We start from the raw sequence: 17093 nt of genomic DNA on the forward strand, positions 1-17093 counted from the left end.
GGCAGCTCCGGTGTCCATCAGCAATGTGCCCGCTCCTCCCGCCTGCTGCCAGTCCTTCCCTTGCAGTGCAGCAGGAGCTGCTCCCTGCCCCCAGCCAGCTCCTTTGCCTGCAGTCCCTTCCAGTGCTGGCACTACAAGCTCCCTCCTGCCTTGAGCCAAATGCCTGCCTGCACCTTGGGCTGCCTTTGCCAGGTCTCTTTCCCAAGAGTTTCACTCCCAGACTTCAGCCCCAGCCCATTGGTTATTTCCATCACCAGGTAGTTTCACACAATGAACCATTTTGGTTTTACCTAAGAGGTGAATCATTGAGATTGTGGTGCTTTCTTGCACACAATGTCCTGCTAAGACCAAGAACGAGCTGTTTCTGCAGCTTAGTTTGTGGCTATTCCTACATCATTACATTCCACAATGAATGACTAAAGAAAATCTGTCCTTTTCCTTACTAAACTGAGGCTGCAGCTTAGTGCAAATATGTGTGTGTCCTGGTTTGAAAAGACAGTTGTGCTAGGGAAAAGCAGGGCCTTCCCTCAAAATGGAGCTAATAAACCCTTCCCTCTGAATTAGTATAATTTTGAAATTAAGGAGCTCTCAGGCAAAGATATGGGATAGAAATAACAGTTCTTTACTAGTCTATCTAACAAGACAAACAAAACAACAACAACTATGAAATCAACACCAAACAGAGCAGTAACCCAGTTCCAGCCCTTCTTGGCCGCAGGCTCACTTCCCTGTGCCCCCTCCCCTGTCATTAGCCATCAGTGCTGCTTCGCATGTCAATGGGAAAAAATTCCACAGAGAGGTTAGGAAAACAAACAAATCCCAAACAGTGTGAAAAGAGAGTAAATGTCATAATCCCCTTACATTTTCTACCCTTCCCTCCCCAGCCAGGGTGCTGCCTGAGGGGGTTCCAGAGATGGACCACAACTCACAGACAAATAACCTCAGTCAGGTTCTATTACCCACAGATTGACAGACCTGTGAGGAATTGGCTGCCACAGCCTGTCACACACTCACCAGAGCTTAAGGATCAGTGAAAAAATAGGGACAAATATTGATGTGGTCACTCATCATGGAAATGAGAAGTGCCCCAAAGCCAATGTCAGTTTCAAAGGGAAATTTATCACAGATTGTTTCAACTGCCCTGCTTATATATGATGACCAATTTCAGTTCACAGATGGCTACAGAATGGCACAACTCTGCTGACTCTATAGATAAAGACAGAAATATCCATTTCAGTTCCCACAATCAAGTATGTTCCAAGTCACTAAGTACTGCCCACATATATTTCTATATATGTGCATATATGGATGTTTGTATATAAAGTACCAAACATCAATGGAATGATCTGGAAATCCACGGAGCAGGAGTTCTTCGCTCACTGGAGTCCCGGAGTTTTCTCAGCTGCCTTTGCCTGGCAGTTGTCAGCCAACGTGTGGCTCTGCTGCCATCCCAAATCTGCGCTTCCCTTGCCCAGCCTGAGTGCACGTGGGGCACGTGCTGGGCATGGCTGGAGATTTCCATGGCCAAAATCCCCCAGCACCATCACCTTTACATCTGCTCATTGCTTTGGATAGCACAGAGCACACAACACCCATCTCAGCTGGCAAATGTCATTTCTTGCAGATTGCGACAGCCCCACTGCTGGTCGACAAATGTAAGAGAATCCATTTCAGTTGAAAAATATAATTTACTACAAATTGCTACACCCGCGCTGACAATACAGAACTATACAAATCTCAGTTCAAGTTAAAAAAAGAAATTTATTACATGCGTACAACAATGCTATGCAAAAATAAATAAATATCCACTTGAGTTAACAAAAACTTAATTTATTGCCAAACTCTACAACAACTCACTATTACACAAACATCAATTAGGTATTAACAACTTAATTTATTACATATAAGCATAGAGCCTATATAGAAACACAGAAATATGCATTCCCTCTCTAAATAGCCCTACACTAAGAACTTGATAGTTATACATGACTTCATACATCTTTAAATAGAATTAAATACATATGTATGCACATATAAATAAATACATATACAACTATAACAATCTATAAGTGTAAATATAGATTAAACATTACATATTATATGTAAGTAGATCTATAAACCAAACCTATCATTATACAAATATCACTGTACAAATCTAAATATTCATGCAACTGCATCAATACAAATATACAGCTATACATCTCCACACAACTGTTAATGCAGTCACACAGAGAAATTGATCAATATACATATAAAAATAGAAAAACAGAATACATATACCTATGGAAATACCAATATACGCATTTAAAATTACACACACACACACACACACACATATATATATATACACACAAATATACATATATATATTTATATATATATGTATATTTGTATATATACATAGCACATCCATAAATATAAAAGACATATGGAAATTCTCCTATGCAAATAACAATCTACACATATAAATATCCATCTAATTATCCCTCTCTATGTGCAGGTCCATATATCTTTAAAGAGAACTCTAAGCAGAAAATGGGATTCCAACAGCGCCATCTTCAAAGCTTCTCCCTCTGGTTCTTGGTCCTGTGCAGAGCAGCTCTCCTGGACAGGGACAGCAGATGGCACATCTGGGAAGCAAAGGGAACACTGAGTCAGGAGCAGGGCCTTTCCCCTGGCAGCACCTGCACTTCCCTCAGCACAGAGAAAATCTCAGCGCCTCCCCAGGAGGGCAGGAAAGGAAAAGCAGGCCGAGCGGGCCAGGGTGTGGCGAGCGCAGCGCGGCGGGACCGTCCCGCAGCCCCCGGCAGCCCGGCACAGGCGGCACAGCTCCCGGGCCCTGCCGGCACAGCTGCCTTGCCCCAGGACAGCCCCTGTGCCAGCCGGGGCAGCTGCGCTGAGCAGCCCCAGCACGGGCAGGGCCGCTCCTGCCCCTGTGCCGGGCACTGCCCACGGCCACAGCCCTCGGCACCCTCACCCCACCCTGCCTCACCGGCCCTGGGGCCTCACCCAGGCTCTGTGCCAGCAGCAGCTCCCTGCTCCTGCTCCTGCTCCTGCTCGCGGCCTTCAGCCTCTCCCATCTGGCTCCTGTCAGTCCTCCTGCTGCCTTCAGGATCTTCATTGCAGCTGTGGCAAAATCAGAGGCTCAGGAATTGGTTCCAAGGCCTGGCAGAGCTGCAGTCCCAGACCCCTCTGTGCTCCCTGCTGGCCCCTCCATCCCCTCAGCCCCGCCATGCTCTCGGCAAACCCCGAGTCCCCTTCAGTTTCTTCAGACCCCGCTGTCCTCTCACCCCCCTCAGTCCCTTCTCACCCATCCCGTCCCCTTAGCGCTGCCACCTCCCTCAGCCTGTGCCACTTCCCTGTCACCTCAGTGCCACCATCACCCTCAGCTGCCCCACACCCTCAGCCCCAGCAGCACCTCAAGGTCACCGTCCCTTCAGTGCCAGCGCCTCCTCAGCCCCTCAGCCCCCTCAGTCTCACCGTCCCTCAGCAGCTCCTCAGGGGACACTGCCTGCGGCCACCGGCAGCTGCCACCGCTCCAGGGACACCCGGGGCTGGAACTGCTGCTCCGCCCGGCCCGGCCGCCAGCTCGGACCCAGCACAGCAACAGGAGACAGAGGGCAAAAACAAGAGATTAAGAAGGCATCCGTGGAGGGAAAGAGGTAAAAAAAGGCCTCTATTTGTACAGATATCAATCTTCGTAACCTATTTATAGAGGTATCAATAGTTGTACAAATACAACTATATATATGTAAATGTAACTAGACATATGTATAAATGCATCTAGGCACATTTATAACTTCACATATAAAAACATAATTACATACATCTACAACTATATATAAATTAAACTATACAGATCTATTAACACAACTATAAAAATGGATAGACGTAACTATAGGCATTTAAATACACCTATATAAATCTATAAATATAACTATATAGATAAACAGAACAATACATATCTATAAATGTGACTATTGACAGAGGGATTTCACCTGCCTGATGGTCACAGGCCTTCCCTCTGTCTCTTCCTGCCTCCTGGAGAGGTTATCAGATGGGATCTGGAAAGCAAAGGGAACAGGGAGTCAGTCTTGGCCCTTGGGCGCGTTTCCCTTGGGCACCAACTGTCCTTCTGTCAGGGAATGTTCAAGATGGTCTGAAAGGGAGACTCTCACTTGGAATTTGAAGCCTGATCTTTAGAGAACAGGGACCACTCTAAATGCTCAAAACAGTGTAAAGCATTGAAGTATCTTGATAAAGTCTCAGCTCTCGCAGTGCAAATGGCACCTGTGAGAGCTCGAAACACAGACTGTCCCAGCTCCCACAGAGAAGCCCAGCCTTGTTCTTTCTCTGTGCTGACAGAGACACCTTAGGTCTCACTAATCTGGGGTCATTCAGGCTTCTCCTTTTGTTACCGCACTTGCGGTTTTCAACTGCTTGGCCTCTGATCTCCTGTTCCTTGTTTTTCTTGTGTCTCATAACATTTACCAGCAGTCTGCTACTACATTTAGTCAGTGATTTGGACTTCTACCTGAAGCGCGGAAAATAGACTTCACAACCCGTAAAGTTGTGGAGTAGGTACGTATTTTATTCAGCGCTGGACGCAGGGGGAGAGCATCCTCCCAAATCCTGCGTACCTTACATGCTTCTAACCTTCTATTTATCTAGGAAGTACATGCATATTCTAAATCGCCTCTACATATTGATTATCTGCCCCGCCTGTTTCCCCGCCTCGTATGGAAATTAGCTGCATATTCATTGCGGCTGCGTAGTTTATTGAGTCGGTGGTCTTCAAATGAGTCTGTGGGCAGAAAACGATGAAGTAAAAGTCTTCCTCACTAGTTGAACTCTTCACCTTGTCTTTCCACGCATGCGCTTGTAGTCTCTTGGTCGCAGACTTTGCACTTTCATGGAGAGGGACACTTTCCTATACTTCAGGGGTCTCTTATCGTGCATTCCTTTCCCTATTTACGCACACAGTGACTGATACTATATGTTATACATCGTGCATTCCTTTCCTTATAAGCACACAGTGACTGGTACTATATATGTTATACTCTTCATTCTATGTAACCCTTAAATCCCCTGTTTCAGCTGAATGAGCTGCACTCAGCAAGGTGTCGTGCATGGGAAAAAGATGAGAGTTGCTGCAGCACATCAGAGGAGGAGCAGCATTCGTTTGTGGTCATGGTCCGCCAGGGAACCACGAAAATGTTTCCCATGCCCATCCTCTGTACATTTGGACCAGAATATGAGCAAATTTCTTATTTCCTTTGTTATCTGTTTCACCACTTTAGAGTTATCACCTATTTGCAAACAGCAGTTTGAGTCATTAATTTTCCACAAACTTCTCCTCCTGTTGAAAGATAATCTGATTCCATCAGAAAATGTCTTGTTCTTCCTTTCCCTGGATTGGTCGGCAGGAAAGTCAGGAGCTGGTGCTCTCGAATTGATTATTATTTCAAGGACTGATAATACGTTCTTTAGTTAATAGTAATAATAATAATAATAATAGTAATAATAATAATAATAGCTGGTGCTCTCGAATTGATTATTATTTCAAGGACTGATAATACGTTCTATAGTACATAATATTATTATTATTGTTAATAATAATAGCATTAATAAGAATAACAGTAGAAATAGTATCATGAATATAAATCATAGTAGTAATAATTATAATAATATTTAGTTTTTTAACCTAATTATGCCACTCAAATTATGGGTGAATTCTGTCTCCTGATATGTATTTCTTAGGGTTCCCAAGGACTGCTCCATGGTGTTGTAGGATTTGTTGTGGTGTTTGTTCATCTTTTCCACATTTTTGGGAGCTCCTTCCATCCAGGGCTGCATCAATTGACCAGTTTTATCTAATTAAATCAATTACTTGGATTCCCAACTGATTTCTCTGGACTAGCAAAAACACCCCAGTGCTCTAATATACCCTATATAACCTAGACAGTGACAGCACATGTTGGAGTGAGGAGAGGGATGATTCCCCCCCAGTTTTTTTAGTAAAGTTTTCACAACATTCTCTGTTTGCTGTTTCCCTTTGCAGCTTAACCAATTTCTGTTGCAGTCAGGTATCCTCACTGTGGGCTCTGCCTTTAGCTGTGCAAATTCCATCTGTGCAAGCAGGCAGAGCTTGGGGTGAGGGCCAGAGGGAAGCAGCCCAAATCCTCCGCCAGGCAAGGAGACCCTGGTGGCTTGCCCACACTTTACCCCAGCAGTGTTAATTTGCATTTCTAAAGCTCCTCTCCTGGCTGTCTGGAACCCTGCTTCTCTTGTAGAGCAGCCATTGGATGACTCATATGTGGCTGCCCCACAATCTGCTTTTTTTTTTTTTCTTATTAACAATACTCTATTAACTTTTTATCTGTTAAAGTATCACCTTTAAGGCTCTTCCAGTTTTGCAAAATCCATCCTAAATGTGAACATTGAAAAACCCATACCAAAATTTTGCCATCACTAAGAACCGCACACATATATACAGAAAAAATCCCAATGCAAATGGTCAAACCATTCATGTGGGAGGAAAAGGTGGGATTATGCAGGAGAAGGAGTAATAGGAGGAGGAAGATGAATGTGAGGAAGGGTAGGGACACAGGAGGAGGAGGAACAGAAACAGGAAGGAGCACAAAGTTCCATCCCTCCCTGTACCTGCAGCCTCTGCCCAAGCCCAGGAGCGTTGTCCCCATCACATGTAGCAGGTGACCAGAGAGGGGGATCCAGGATTTTCACAGGGGTCAATCTTGGTGTTTCTGAGCTTTATTGGGCTAAATGTTGGTGTTTTTTGTGTTTTCTTCTAGGTGCTGAATTTTTATATTTTGGAGGGGGTTTTGGCCAAATCTTGGTTTTTGGTGGCTTTTTCATCTGTGTTGTGATTTTTGGAGAATTTTTGGGCTGAATCTTGGTGTTTGGGATGTTCTTATACATGCAAGACGCCCAATGTCTTCCTGAGTTGCACTTGGGCGAGGAGGAACCCCCAGCCCAAGGCCCTCTCCTCTTGTTTTTTTTCTTCCAAACCAGGAGTTTTCATTCCCAAGGCGTGGGCAGATGGAGGAAGAGGAAAAGCCCCGGAGATCCCTCCCAAGGAGGGGCTGCAAACCCAGCCCAGGGAGCTGCAATGAGGAGGAAAGACCCTCCCTGAGCCGGGAAGGCGGCCGGAGATGCAGGCAGAGCTCAGAGCTGGTGGAGAAGCCTCATGGAGGGGAGAAGCCCCACAAGTGCTTGAAATATGGGAAGGGCTTCAGCTGGAGCTGCCATCTGATCCAGCACCAGAGGATCCACACTGGGGAGAAGCCCTATGAGTGTGGGAAAGGAGGGAAGGGATTCAGAGAGAGCCACTACCTGATGTAGCACCAGGTGATCCACACTGGAGAACAGCCCTACACCTGCTTGGAATGTGGGAAGAGCTTTGGGCTGAGCTCTCAACTGAGGAGCCACCAGCGCATCCACACTGGGGAGAGGTCCTACGAGTGTCCTGAGTGTGGGAAGAGCTTCTCACACAGCTCTCACTTGACCCAACACCAACGGAGCCATCACTAAGGGAAGCCCTGTGAGTGCCCCGAGTGTGGGAAGAGCTTCGTGCTCTGCACCAGCTCCATCCCCCATGGGAGGATCGGTGTTGGATGATCCCCAGTGACCCCTGTTGGGCAGAGCCCTGGTGATCCGTGGCCGTGGTGATCCCCGTTGTGTGGCGGGACGGGGTTGCCGAGATTTCTCTCTCTTCTCCTTGTCCTGCTGTGATTTGGTTGGTAATAAATTCCCTCCCTGTGCCCAGGCTGGGTCTGTTGTTCCCTGTCGGTGCTCGGGACGGGATCTCTCCTGTTCCTTCTCTCAACTCCCGGGCCTCTCCTCAGCCAATCAGACAATGCGATGGAGAAGTTTCAGCCAATCAGAGAGAGCAGCTCTGATGACTCACCGGTTGCCGGGCAGACCCGCAGCACCCAGTGTTCCCCACCTGGACCCCGCCCTCCCCGCGCAACCACGATCCCCCCGCGGGGTCCCCCCAAGTCCCTCCCCAGTCCCGCCCCACAATAAACGGGACCGGGGCGCACTGGGAAGCTTTATTGGGAACACTGGGAGCAGCTGGGCGGGGGCAGAGTGACAGTTGGGCTGGAGGGGACACTCGACCTCCTCCAAAATCAGCGCGGGGACAGAGCCGGGGATCCTGGCTGGATTCGAGGCCACGGGAAGAGGCTGCAGCCATTGTTGATTCAGGAGCTCTCTGGGCATAGGAAGGTGAGTGACACCGAGCTGGGGGCCCCAGGGGGAGCACACATGCTCTGGGACCCCCCTCACCTTCTTGCACAGGTGGAAGCCGAGCCTGAGCACCAGGAAAACAAAGCCTAACACCCATCAGCACCTGGCTGCGGGCAGCGTCCAGCAGCACCTCTGGGAGTCCACAGGGCAGGACCCCTTAAAACCTCTCACAGACACTCCAAGCCCCTCCAAGCACCCTCCCGTTCATCTCCAGCCCACCCAGGAGCCCCCAAAGCTCCTCCCAGTCTCTTCCCAGCCTCCCCAGGACCCACCAAAGACACTCCTGTCTCTCTCAGGATCCCATAACCCCTTCCCCGTTGCTACCTACTACCCCAGGACCCCCAAACCCTCTCCCAGTCCCTTCCCAGCACCACCAGGATTCACCAAGATCCCCCCAGTCTCTTCCCAGCACAACCAACCTCATTCCAACCCCTGATCTCCAATCCCTGGTGTTTTTCCATCCCCTCCAGGCTCACTCAAATCCCTTCCAGTTACACCCAGCACCCCCAAACTCCCTCCCAGTGCCCACCAGGACCCCTCGAACCCCATCCCACTCTCCCCAACATGCATACAACCCTTTCTCAGCCCTTCCAGACCCCTGAACCCCTCTCCCAGTTTGAACCAGGCTCTGTCAAACTCCCTCCCAGTTACTCCCAGCACACTCCAACCCCTCTCCCAGCCCCCCAGTGCCTCCCCCACTCCCTCCTGTACTGTGGGATCCAGGCCATGCCCCAGTGCCAGCTGAGGAGGTGTTCCAGGCTGACGTGCTCCACCTGGCAGCTGGAGGTGACCCCACGCTGAGGGGTTAGTGTTTCCAGCAGCACCAGGAGCTGGTGGGTCCAGCCCCACTGGGGACCAGGTCGGTGGCCACCACATGCCCTGAGAGTTCCTGCTGGCCCTGGAATCACCTCATCTGGATCTTGGCAGGGTAGAAATCCATCACAGAGCAGAGCTTGCAGCCAAGGCCGCAGGGCTGGTGCTCACAGCCAGCTTGGCCCCATCCCATCCCATCCCATCCCATCCATCCCATCCCTTGCAATCCCACCATCCCATCCCATCCCATCCCATCCCATCCCATCCCATCCCATCCCATCCCATCCCACCCCCTGCGGACATGCTCCTCCTGCGTCTCCCCTGGGGCTTGCCACACGGACACCTCAGCACTGAGCGCTGCCTCGGGGTGCTCTGTCTTTTGCAGGAAACTCTGGTGCTGTGAGTGACTGTCCACGTGCCCGAGTGGCACCACACAATGGTCTCTTATTCTGCCTGTGTGTTCGTGGCTCTGCTCTTCCAAATTTTCAGCACCACAGAGCAGATGCCACAGGATGCTGAGAACTTCTGGACAGTGTGCTGGGAGGAGCACCGCCTTCCCAGCAACCCCAACAGGTGCCAGTCACCCTGTCCTTCCCACGCCCTTGTGGCCAGGGCCAGAGCTCCCAGCGTGACCTGGCCTTTGCTCTGCACACAGGTTTGCAGTGCAGACCATGAAGGCTCTGCTTGCCTACTGGGCTGTGACAAGAAGCTGGTGGTTCTGGAGTGCAGGCAGGTCTGGGACACCCTGCTCTGTGCTGACACCCAGCACTGTGCAGTGGGGCTGCTGGCCAGGTGAGACCCCCTTCTCCCCGCTGCCAGCATTGGTGCCCTGAGCCCAGAGTGCCCCACACAGTCCCCGTGGTTGTGGCCAGGGAGCTTTGGCACCGAGAGACGGCTGAGCAGACTGGAAAAGGCTGGGAGAGGAGGAATCCCAGGAGCAGCTGCCTCCCCAAGGGCCCACGTCCCCTCAGAGAGTGCTGGGCAAAGGTCACTCTCCTCTGTGAGTCAGTCCTGGCAGAGGTTTGCCCGCCTGGCTCACGGCCTCGGTGCCTTTGTCCCCCTGCCAGGGAGATGTGCCATGGCTTGAGCCCCTTGTGTTCCTGCATCGCCACGCACCTGCTCAGCCTGCCCATCTGGGGGCAGCCTCGCTGGGATCTGCCGGCCCTGGCGCTCTTTGTGGAGCTGAGCCTGAGGGCCAGCGCTGCCTGGCTGAGCTGCCTTCCAGCTCTCTGGCCTCTGGGAGCCGCAGCCGCCTGGCACGGTGCGCACCCGGTGCCGCTGCCTGGGCCTGGCCCTGGGCGGTTCCGCGCTCCTGCCGGCGGGTCCCTGTCACTGCCCTGTGCCTTTCAGGTCCTGCAGTGTCTGCACTTGAGCAAACACGGGCACAGTGCCCTGTCGGTCATGTCCAGGCAGCTGCCGAGCGAGAGCAGGGACGGGCTGTGCCTGGAGCTCAGAGGCCTCATGGTGCTCAGCAAGGAGCCCTCACTGGTGAGAAGGCAGCAGTGGCTGAAGCTGCACTGGCAGCTTGGGGCTGGGCAACACAGTCCCTTGCACTTGCTTCGGATTCGGCAGCTGAGGCAGCTGCTCCCAGCTCTCCTGCCTCCTGCTTCAGCTGCCCGAGTGCCTTGGCACAGGCCTCTGGCCTCTGAGCCCTGAGGCAGCTGGGTGGGGGTGCAGGGCCAGGGCCCTGTTGGTGCTGCAGCCCTCCAGGGCTTCACAGCACAGCCTTGTGTTGCACACAGAGCGGAGGAATATGCGGCCTGTATCAACACCTGGTGGAGCAGCTGGCTGATCCAGATCGAGAGATGGTTGGGATGACCCTCTCTGTGCTCGCCCATATGCTCCAGGAGAAAGACCTCAAGATACCCAGCGCCACTGCCCCAAAGCTGGCTGAGCCACTCCTGCCACACTTTGAGAAAGTAAGGCTCTGTGCCCACGGGCACTGGACACTGCCCGGAAACTTTGTGCCCTGGGCAGTTTTGGGCCTTTTCCCCCCTGAGCCTGGACTAGTCAGTGCTGAGCTCTTCTCCTTTCCTCCAGGACAACAGCCATGTGCAGCTGCTCTCCATCCAGCTCTTCTGCAAGGTGATGGAGCTGGTAGTGGAAGAGGGGAAAAGGCTCTCACGAGAACTGTGAGCCAGAGCCTGCTCCCACTCTTCTTGCGCTGGCACGACGAGAACGGGCGCCTGGCGAAGGTGAGGTTTGGTGCCGTGCTGCTGCATCCCTGGCAGGGGCTCGGCTGCCTCCTGCCCTGGCGCCTCGCGGGCTCCAGCCTCGCCCTGCCCTTGGCAGAGAGACGCGGGTCCTGTGCCCCAGGCTCTGGTGCCACCTCCGGCTCTCTGCTGCTCTCCAGGCCTCTGGCGAAACACTGCTTTATGCGGCACGCCTCCTGAGGAGGAGGGATCTCGAGGAGCTGCTGACCCAGGAGCGGCGCACGAAGGTCACCAAGTGCCTGCTAAGGCCGGCCTGGAAGCCCCAGCCGCAGCCTGGAGAAGGCCCCTGGCCCCGGAGCTCAGCGTGCAGGGCCGGCAGCTGTGGCCCTGCCCAGCGCCGCAGCCAGAGCAGCCACAGCCTGCGCCCCACACGGGGGCTGCTCCCTTCGCTGGGGCTGCACGAGCTCTGTGCTGCCAGGGCTTGCTGGAACACTCCTGATGGGAAAGAAGGAGGAGCTGCAGGCCCTCAGTGAGAGTGAGTGAGAGCAGCCGCCCTCGGGGCAGCGGGGGCCGCCAGGGGCAGCTGCAGGTGCCGGGCACGGAGCTGCAATCCTGCCCGGGCTGCAGAGGGCTCTGCTCCCTGTGCGGACGAGGGGCCGCGTGGGCAGAGCACGGAGAGCTCTCAGGGACACAGGGGGATCCGTGGCCATGTCTTGGTTTGAAGGACAGGTATCTGCCAATAAAGGCAGAAGCTTTTTTTTTGAAATGGAGAATGTAAACCCCCTTCTTCTAAATTATTATTTTAATTTTGAAATTAAGGGGCTTTCATGCAAAGATATGGGAATTAGGAATAACAGTTACCAGGAAAATTAAAATAGAAATGCAGTATTACAAAGAACAATTCCAACCCTGACAGAGTCAGAATACAACCTGACACCCTGTCAGTCAGGGTGTTGGTAGCAGTCTAATTAAATGGTGGCTACAGTTTTCCTGCCGTGGTAGATGTGCTTCAGTTGAAGCAGTGGTTCTGTAGAAAGCTGCAGTTTTCTTTTGAAGGTTTAGGGATGATGTGGAAAAGTCCGGTTTTCCTCTGGAATTCAGTGGGAAGACGGTATCTTGTTGTCCAAATTTCAGGTTTTTTATCTTCGTAGGAAAGACTTGGCTCCTCCCCCTGACGGGAGCGTTTCCCAATGGGATATTGTGACTTTATTAGTCATACAGTGGAACTTAGTGGCTTATCAGCAGATGATATGTTCCTGGAGGGAGGATGGGTTGTAGAAAAGATGATGCCCCACCTGCTCTTAAAGATGGCCCATTAACAGATAGTATGTGCCACAGAGATAAGGAATCACTACTCCACCTGGCTTTAACAGAGGGTGATAGAATACACATTTCTGGCCACATCAACCCAACACAGGCCAGCACCTTCCAGCCCATGCCCTGGTCTCCTGCTCCCTCGTGGCCATGGCAGGAGCCGGGTGGGATGGCCCTGGCAGGAAAGTTTCCTTGGATTCCTGCAATCCAGCCTCTGACTGTGGCTCTATTCCTCTCTCTTCTGGCCCTTCAGGCCCCGAGGGAAGACGAGAGCCCCTCCTTCATGAGCCAGGTTATCCAGGTGGCATCTGACAGAAGATCTGCCGAACTTCATCTGCTGGCTCAGAAGAACCAGTGTCCTTCAGCGACCTTCCCATTGAAGATGGGACCAGCTGCAGAGCAGAGGGGACCCGCTGGAGCTCCAGGCACAGCTCTTGCTGGTCACAGCTGAGCCTGTGGCAAGCTCCAGGAGCTCCTGCCATCTCCTCCCTGCTGGCAGCTCCCTCCCTCCATTCCTCAGGCCCTGCCCATCCCCTGTTTTGCCTCCCAGCTCACCTCTTCGCTTCGCCTTCCCTTCATAAAGTTTGGTTTGTTCACTTTACCCACATCTCTTCGGAGCCTGAGCGGCCCAAAAATCTGAGCCAGGGACACCCAGGGCCGTGCTGTCGTTCTCTTCCGCGCTGCGCTCTGTGCACAGACAGTGAGCAGCAGCGACAGCTCAGGCTGCAAAAGTCCCTGTCCTGCAGGTCCCTTGCACAACACCGTGGGGTTAAAGGTCGTGCTGAGCACGCTGAAGGGGACAAGGAGCCTGGGTTTTAGAAGAGCCAGCTTGAGTATTCTCTGAGCCCAGCCTTGAGGGATTCCCTGGCAAGCATCCACGGAGGGCAAAGGAGCTTGCAATGCTGGAAGTGTTCACAAAGAGCTTCCTGAAAGCACAGCAATGCTCCATCCCCACACAGGGACGGGAAGAGGGCAGAACCAGAGGCCATCGTAACTAGCAGTGAGCTCTGGGTGTGCTAAAAGCAAATGAAGCAGCAGCAGCAGCAGTGGCAGAGTGGCTGAGACTCAGAGCACGACCGTGCCAGTGGACGGAGCGCTGTCAGGCAGAGCCTGCACGCTGGGTGAGGTTCTGGGGGTTCTGGTCTCCCCACACGTGAGGAATGGCAGCTCCTGCCTCAGACCCAGTCAGAAAACCCAAGCAAGTGAGACCAGAGGCAGGGGACTGTCACAACAGCCAGGGCTGCACACTTTGCCACTGCGACCCCGTGCCCAGGACTGGCCACGCTCCTGGCTTTAGATGTGGCTCGAGCAGTGGCTCCATGGCCTTTTGGCTCTCAGATTGCGTTTGAAGCAGGCAAGGAGTGGGGGAAAGGTCTTTGCATAGGATAAAAAAGATTTATTACTTTGAAGAATCTGTGGAGCAAAAACAAAAATGGCAAAGGTGCAATAACTTAAATATGGGGGAGGTTCAAAGGGAAGGTAAAAATTCTTAGAAAATTGGAGAAATTCTGAGGAGGGATTAAGAGTAGGGTTCACAAAGGCATTGTCCAATGAGGGAGGTAGGGGGGAAAACTGGGTCATATGGACTAATGAGACCTGGATTTTAGGGGATTTTAAAGAGCAATTCCAAGCAGGGGGTTGGCACAAAGCAGGATTGACAGGTAATTCAGGACAGATTGACACGGTGGGTAGAGGGTAAATTTTGGACTAAACCATTAACTTGGGCAATAACAGAACACACCATTAATAAGAAGCAGACTACAACAGGTGTCTGTGCAAGCTGGGGATCCTCATGCTTAGGAGGGGTGAAGTATCTTTTTTGGAGGGGTTTCCACCTCACTGTCTCCAAAATCTTGGTCTTTGCCCCAGTTCATCAGCATTTGGCTGTGCAAGACACCCAAAAAATTGCCAAAAAAAATCCCCAAAAAATCTCCAAAAATTCCAAAAGAATCCTCAAAAAATTCCGAATAAATTCCCCAAACCCCCCCGAAAATCCCCCCAAAAAAACCCCAAAATCCCCTAAAAAATGCCCAAAAACCCCCCTAAGAAATACCCCAAATAAACCCCAAAATCACATAACCCGGCTGCCAAGGTGAGAAAAATACCCCAAAAAACACCCCAAAAATATCTCCAAAAAATCCCCCAAAAATCCGAAAAAGAAAAAAAAAAAATCCTCCCCAAAATCCCAAAAACCCTCCAAAATCCCAAAAATATCCAAAAAAATGAAAAAAAAAAAACCCAAAATCCCAAAAAACACCAAAAATTTTCCCAAAAAACACCCCAGATATATCTCCAAAAATCCCCAAACAATCCCAAAACAATTCCAAAAAAATTACCCAAAAAATTCCCCAAAAATTACCAAAACACCCTCCAAAAAAAAACCACAAAAAATCCTAAAACCACCCAAAAAACCACCCAAAACACCCCAAAAAATCCCCCCAAAACCCCCAAAAATCCCCTAAAAAACCCCCAAAAAATTCCAAAAAAAAATCCCCCAAAAAATTCCCCCAACAAAGTCCCCCCAAAAATTACCAAAAATATCCTCAAAAACCCCAAAAATCACCTGAACCTGGCCGAAAAAGGTGAGAAGAAACCCCAAAAAAACTACCCAAAAAACCAGCCAAAACCACCCCAAAGCATCCCCAAAAACATCCCCAAAAATTACCAAAAACCCAAAAAAAATTCCCCAAAAACTTCCCACAAACATCCCAAAAAATTTCCCCCCGAAAAATCCCCAAAAAGCCCCAAAAAACCCCAAAACCACCGAGAAAAAATCCCTAAAAATTACCAAAAACCCCCCAAAAATTACCAAAAAACCACCTGGAGCTGGCAGGCAAAGGTGAGAAAATAACATCCAAAAACTACCCAAAAAAACACCCAAAACACACAAAAAACATCCCCAAATATTACCAAAAAGCCAAAAAAAATCCCCCCCAAAAAATCCCAAAAAAAACCCCCAGAAATCAGCTGAAGCTGGCGGCTGAAGGGGAGACAAAACCCCCCAAAAACTACCCCAAAAACTCCCCGAAATTACCAAGAAAATTCCCCCAAAAAAATCGCCAAAAAATAAAAAAAAAAAAAATCCCAAAAAAATCCCCCCAAAATTTCTTTATTTCTATGGCTATTTGTTTTATTTTGCTCTCAGGATTCATGCCTTCCCTATCTTTAGAAAAACAGAAAGTGTTATCAAACTGGGCACAGATCCGGTCATCGTCTTCCTTGAGAAGGTCTATGATGACTGGTTTAGTGTCTGAGATGAGTCCACTTTCATACCTTAGATTTTTGCCCACCCAGTAGGTTTTTCCTTCTATGACACACATTCCTAGTTTAGTATTGTCATAACACAATTGATTCACCTGAAAATAAGCCACAAATACCAATTTTCTTTTTCCCCCTATCCAAACCGTACGATTGCATTGTTCACATGTGGGAAGAGGTGTCTGGCTTGCACTTCTTTTGCGAATGTTATGAGCAAATGTCTCTGATTGCCCGTTTCTGTTTCTTGCCTTGGGATCATAGCATACCATTTTTTCCCCCCAATTTACACTTTACATACTGAGTGCCGTTAAGGGTGCAGTGCTCCTCCTTCCCCCCAGGGGTGCAATTAGCTAGGACAGGGTGAGCAGAGGTACTAATTCGTGTGCACTCCCCACACTCATTATGGCTTTGTATTGCAGGGCTCAGGGCATTCTCTGGGTATGCATTAGTCAGAGGATACACGACTAGGCTCAGGCTCACCAGGACTCCCCATAGGTGTACTTCTCTGCCTCTGCCTACGCCCACCAGGTTGCTGCTGGCGGCGAGGGAAACCATCTTCTTGGCAGCAGAAGTATTCTTCAGGGGACCAATGTGAAGTCCAAACTGCATCCCGTCCCTTAAAGGCATCCCACCTTGATAACTTTACTGTATCTGTCCAACAAGGTACTTTATTTGCTTTCTGGCACTCAATTTCCAAAATTACCGTCCTGCAATTTAGCTTTCCCCTAATCCCGTGTTGGTACAAGTGAAACCACTGGATCAACTCCGGTACAATATTATTCAATTTGGTGGCAAGTATTAGAATTCGGTCAGTCAGAGACAGCTCTTTCTCAAGGCACTTAGTACAGAGACCTCTAGGCCTGATTCTCCATATACAATGTGTGACCCAAACCTCACGACAAATCTGGCACCTGAAATGAACAAAAGGAAAAACAGCTGCACCCAGGAACTGAACACCTTATCTGATCTAAGGTGCTCATTTACTTGTCCGACGCAATTTTAGCTTGAGGTTTCCAGGGTGGGAGATCACTTTCCACTCGGGTGTCTCCTCTCTTGTCTCGATCTTTTTTGCTCTGGAGGCGTGTGTCCAGCCCTTTTCTGCTGTCCGGACTGCTGTGTCTGTGGTCAAAAGGACAAGAAAAGGACCCTCCCAGTGAGGAGAGAGAGAAACCTCTTTCCAGGTTTTTATGAGAACGTAATCCCCAGGTTGGATTTTGTGTATGGCGAACCCTAGAGGAACATTTTGTGTGATAATTCCCTGCTTTCGAAGATCCTGTAAATTTTTAT

The 17093-nt window shown here is 50.4% G+C and overlaps 1 protein-coding gene and 1 long non-coding RNA gene across 2 annotated transcripts; one reads left to right on the forward strand and one right to left on the reverse strand.

The window, feature by feature from the left end:
- Positions 1–8058: 8058 nt before the first annotated feature.
- LOC130266575 (uncharacterized) lies at positions 8059–8376 on the reverse strand. Its single transcript, XR_008842917.1, has 2 exons — positions 8308–8376; positions 8059–8233 (listed from the first exon to the last, which is right to left on the reverse strand). It is a non-coding gene; the product is annotated as an uncharacterized LOC130266575 (long non-coding RNA).
- Positions 8377–10389: 2013 nt separating this feature from the next.
- LOC130266574 (uncharacterized) lies at positions 10390–13669 on the forward strand. The gene is made up of 3 exons (XM_056515829.1): positions 10390–11276; positions 11435–11769; positions 12802–13669. Exons 1-2 carry the CDS (start codon positions 10887–10889, stop codon positions 11765–11767), a joined length of 723 nt encoding a protein of 240 aa, XP_056371804.1. The 5' UTR covers positions 10390–10886; the 3' UTR covers positions 11768–11769; positions 12802–13669.
- Positions 13670–17093: the final 3424 nt, after the last annotated feature.

Source organism: Oenanthe melanoleuca, unplaced genomic scaffold (assembly GCF_029582105.1).
Source record: "Oenanthe melanoleuca isolate GR-GAL-2019-014 unplaced genomic scaffold, OMel1.0 S090, whole genome shotgun sequence".
Lineage (NCBI taxonomy): Eukaryota > Metazoa > Chordata > Aves > Passeriformes > Muscicapidae > Oenanthe > Oenanthe melanoleuca.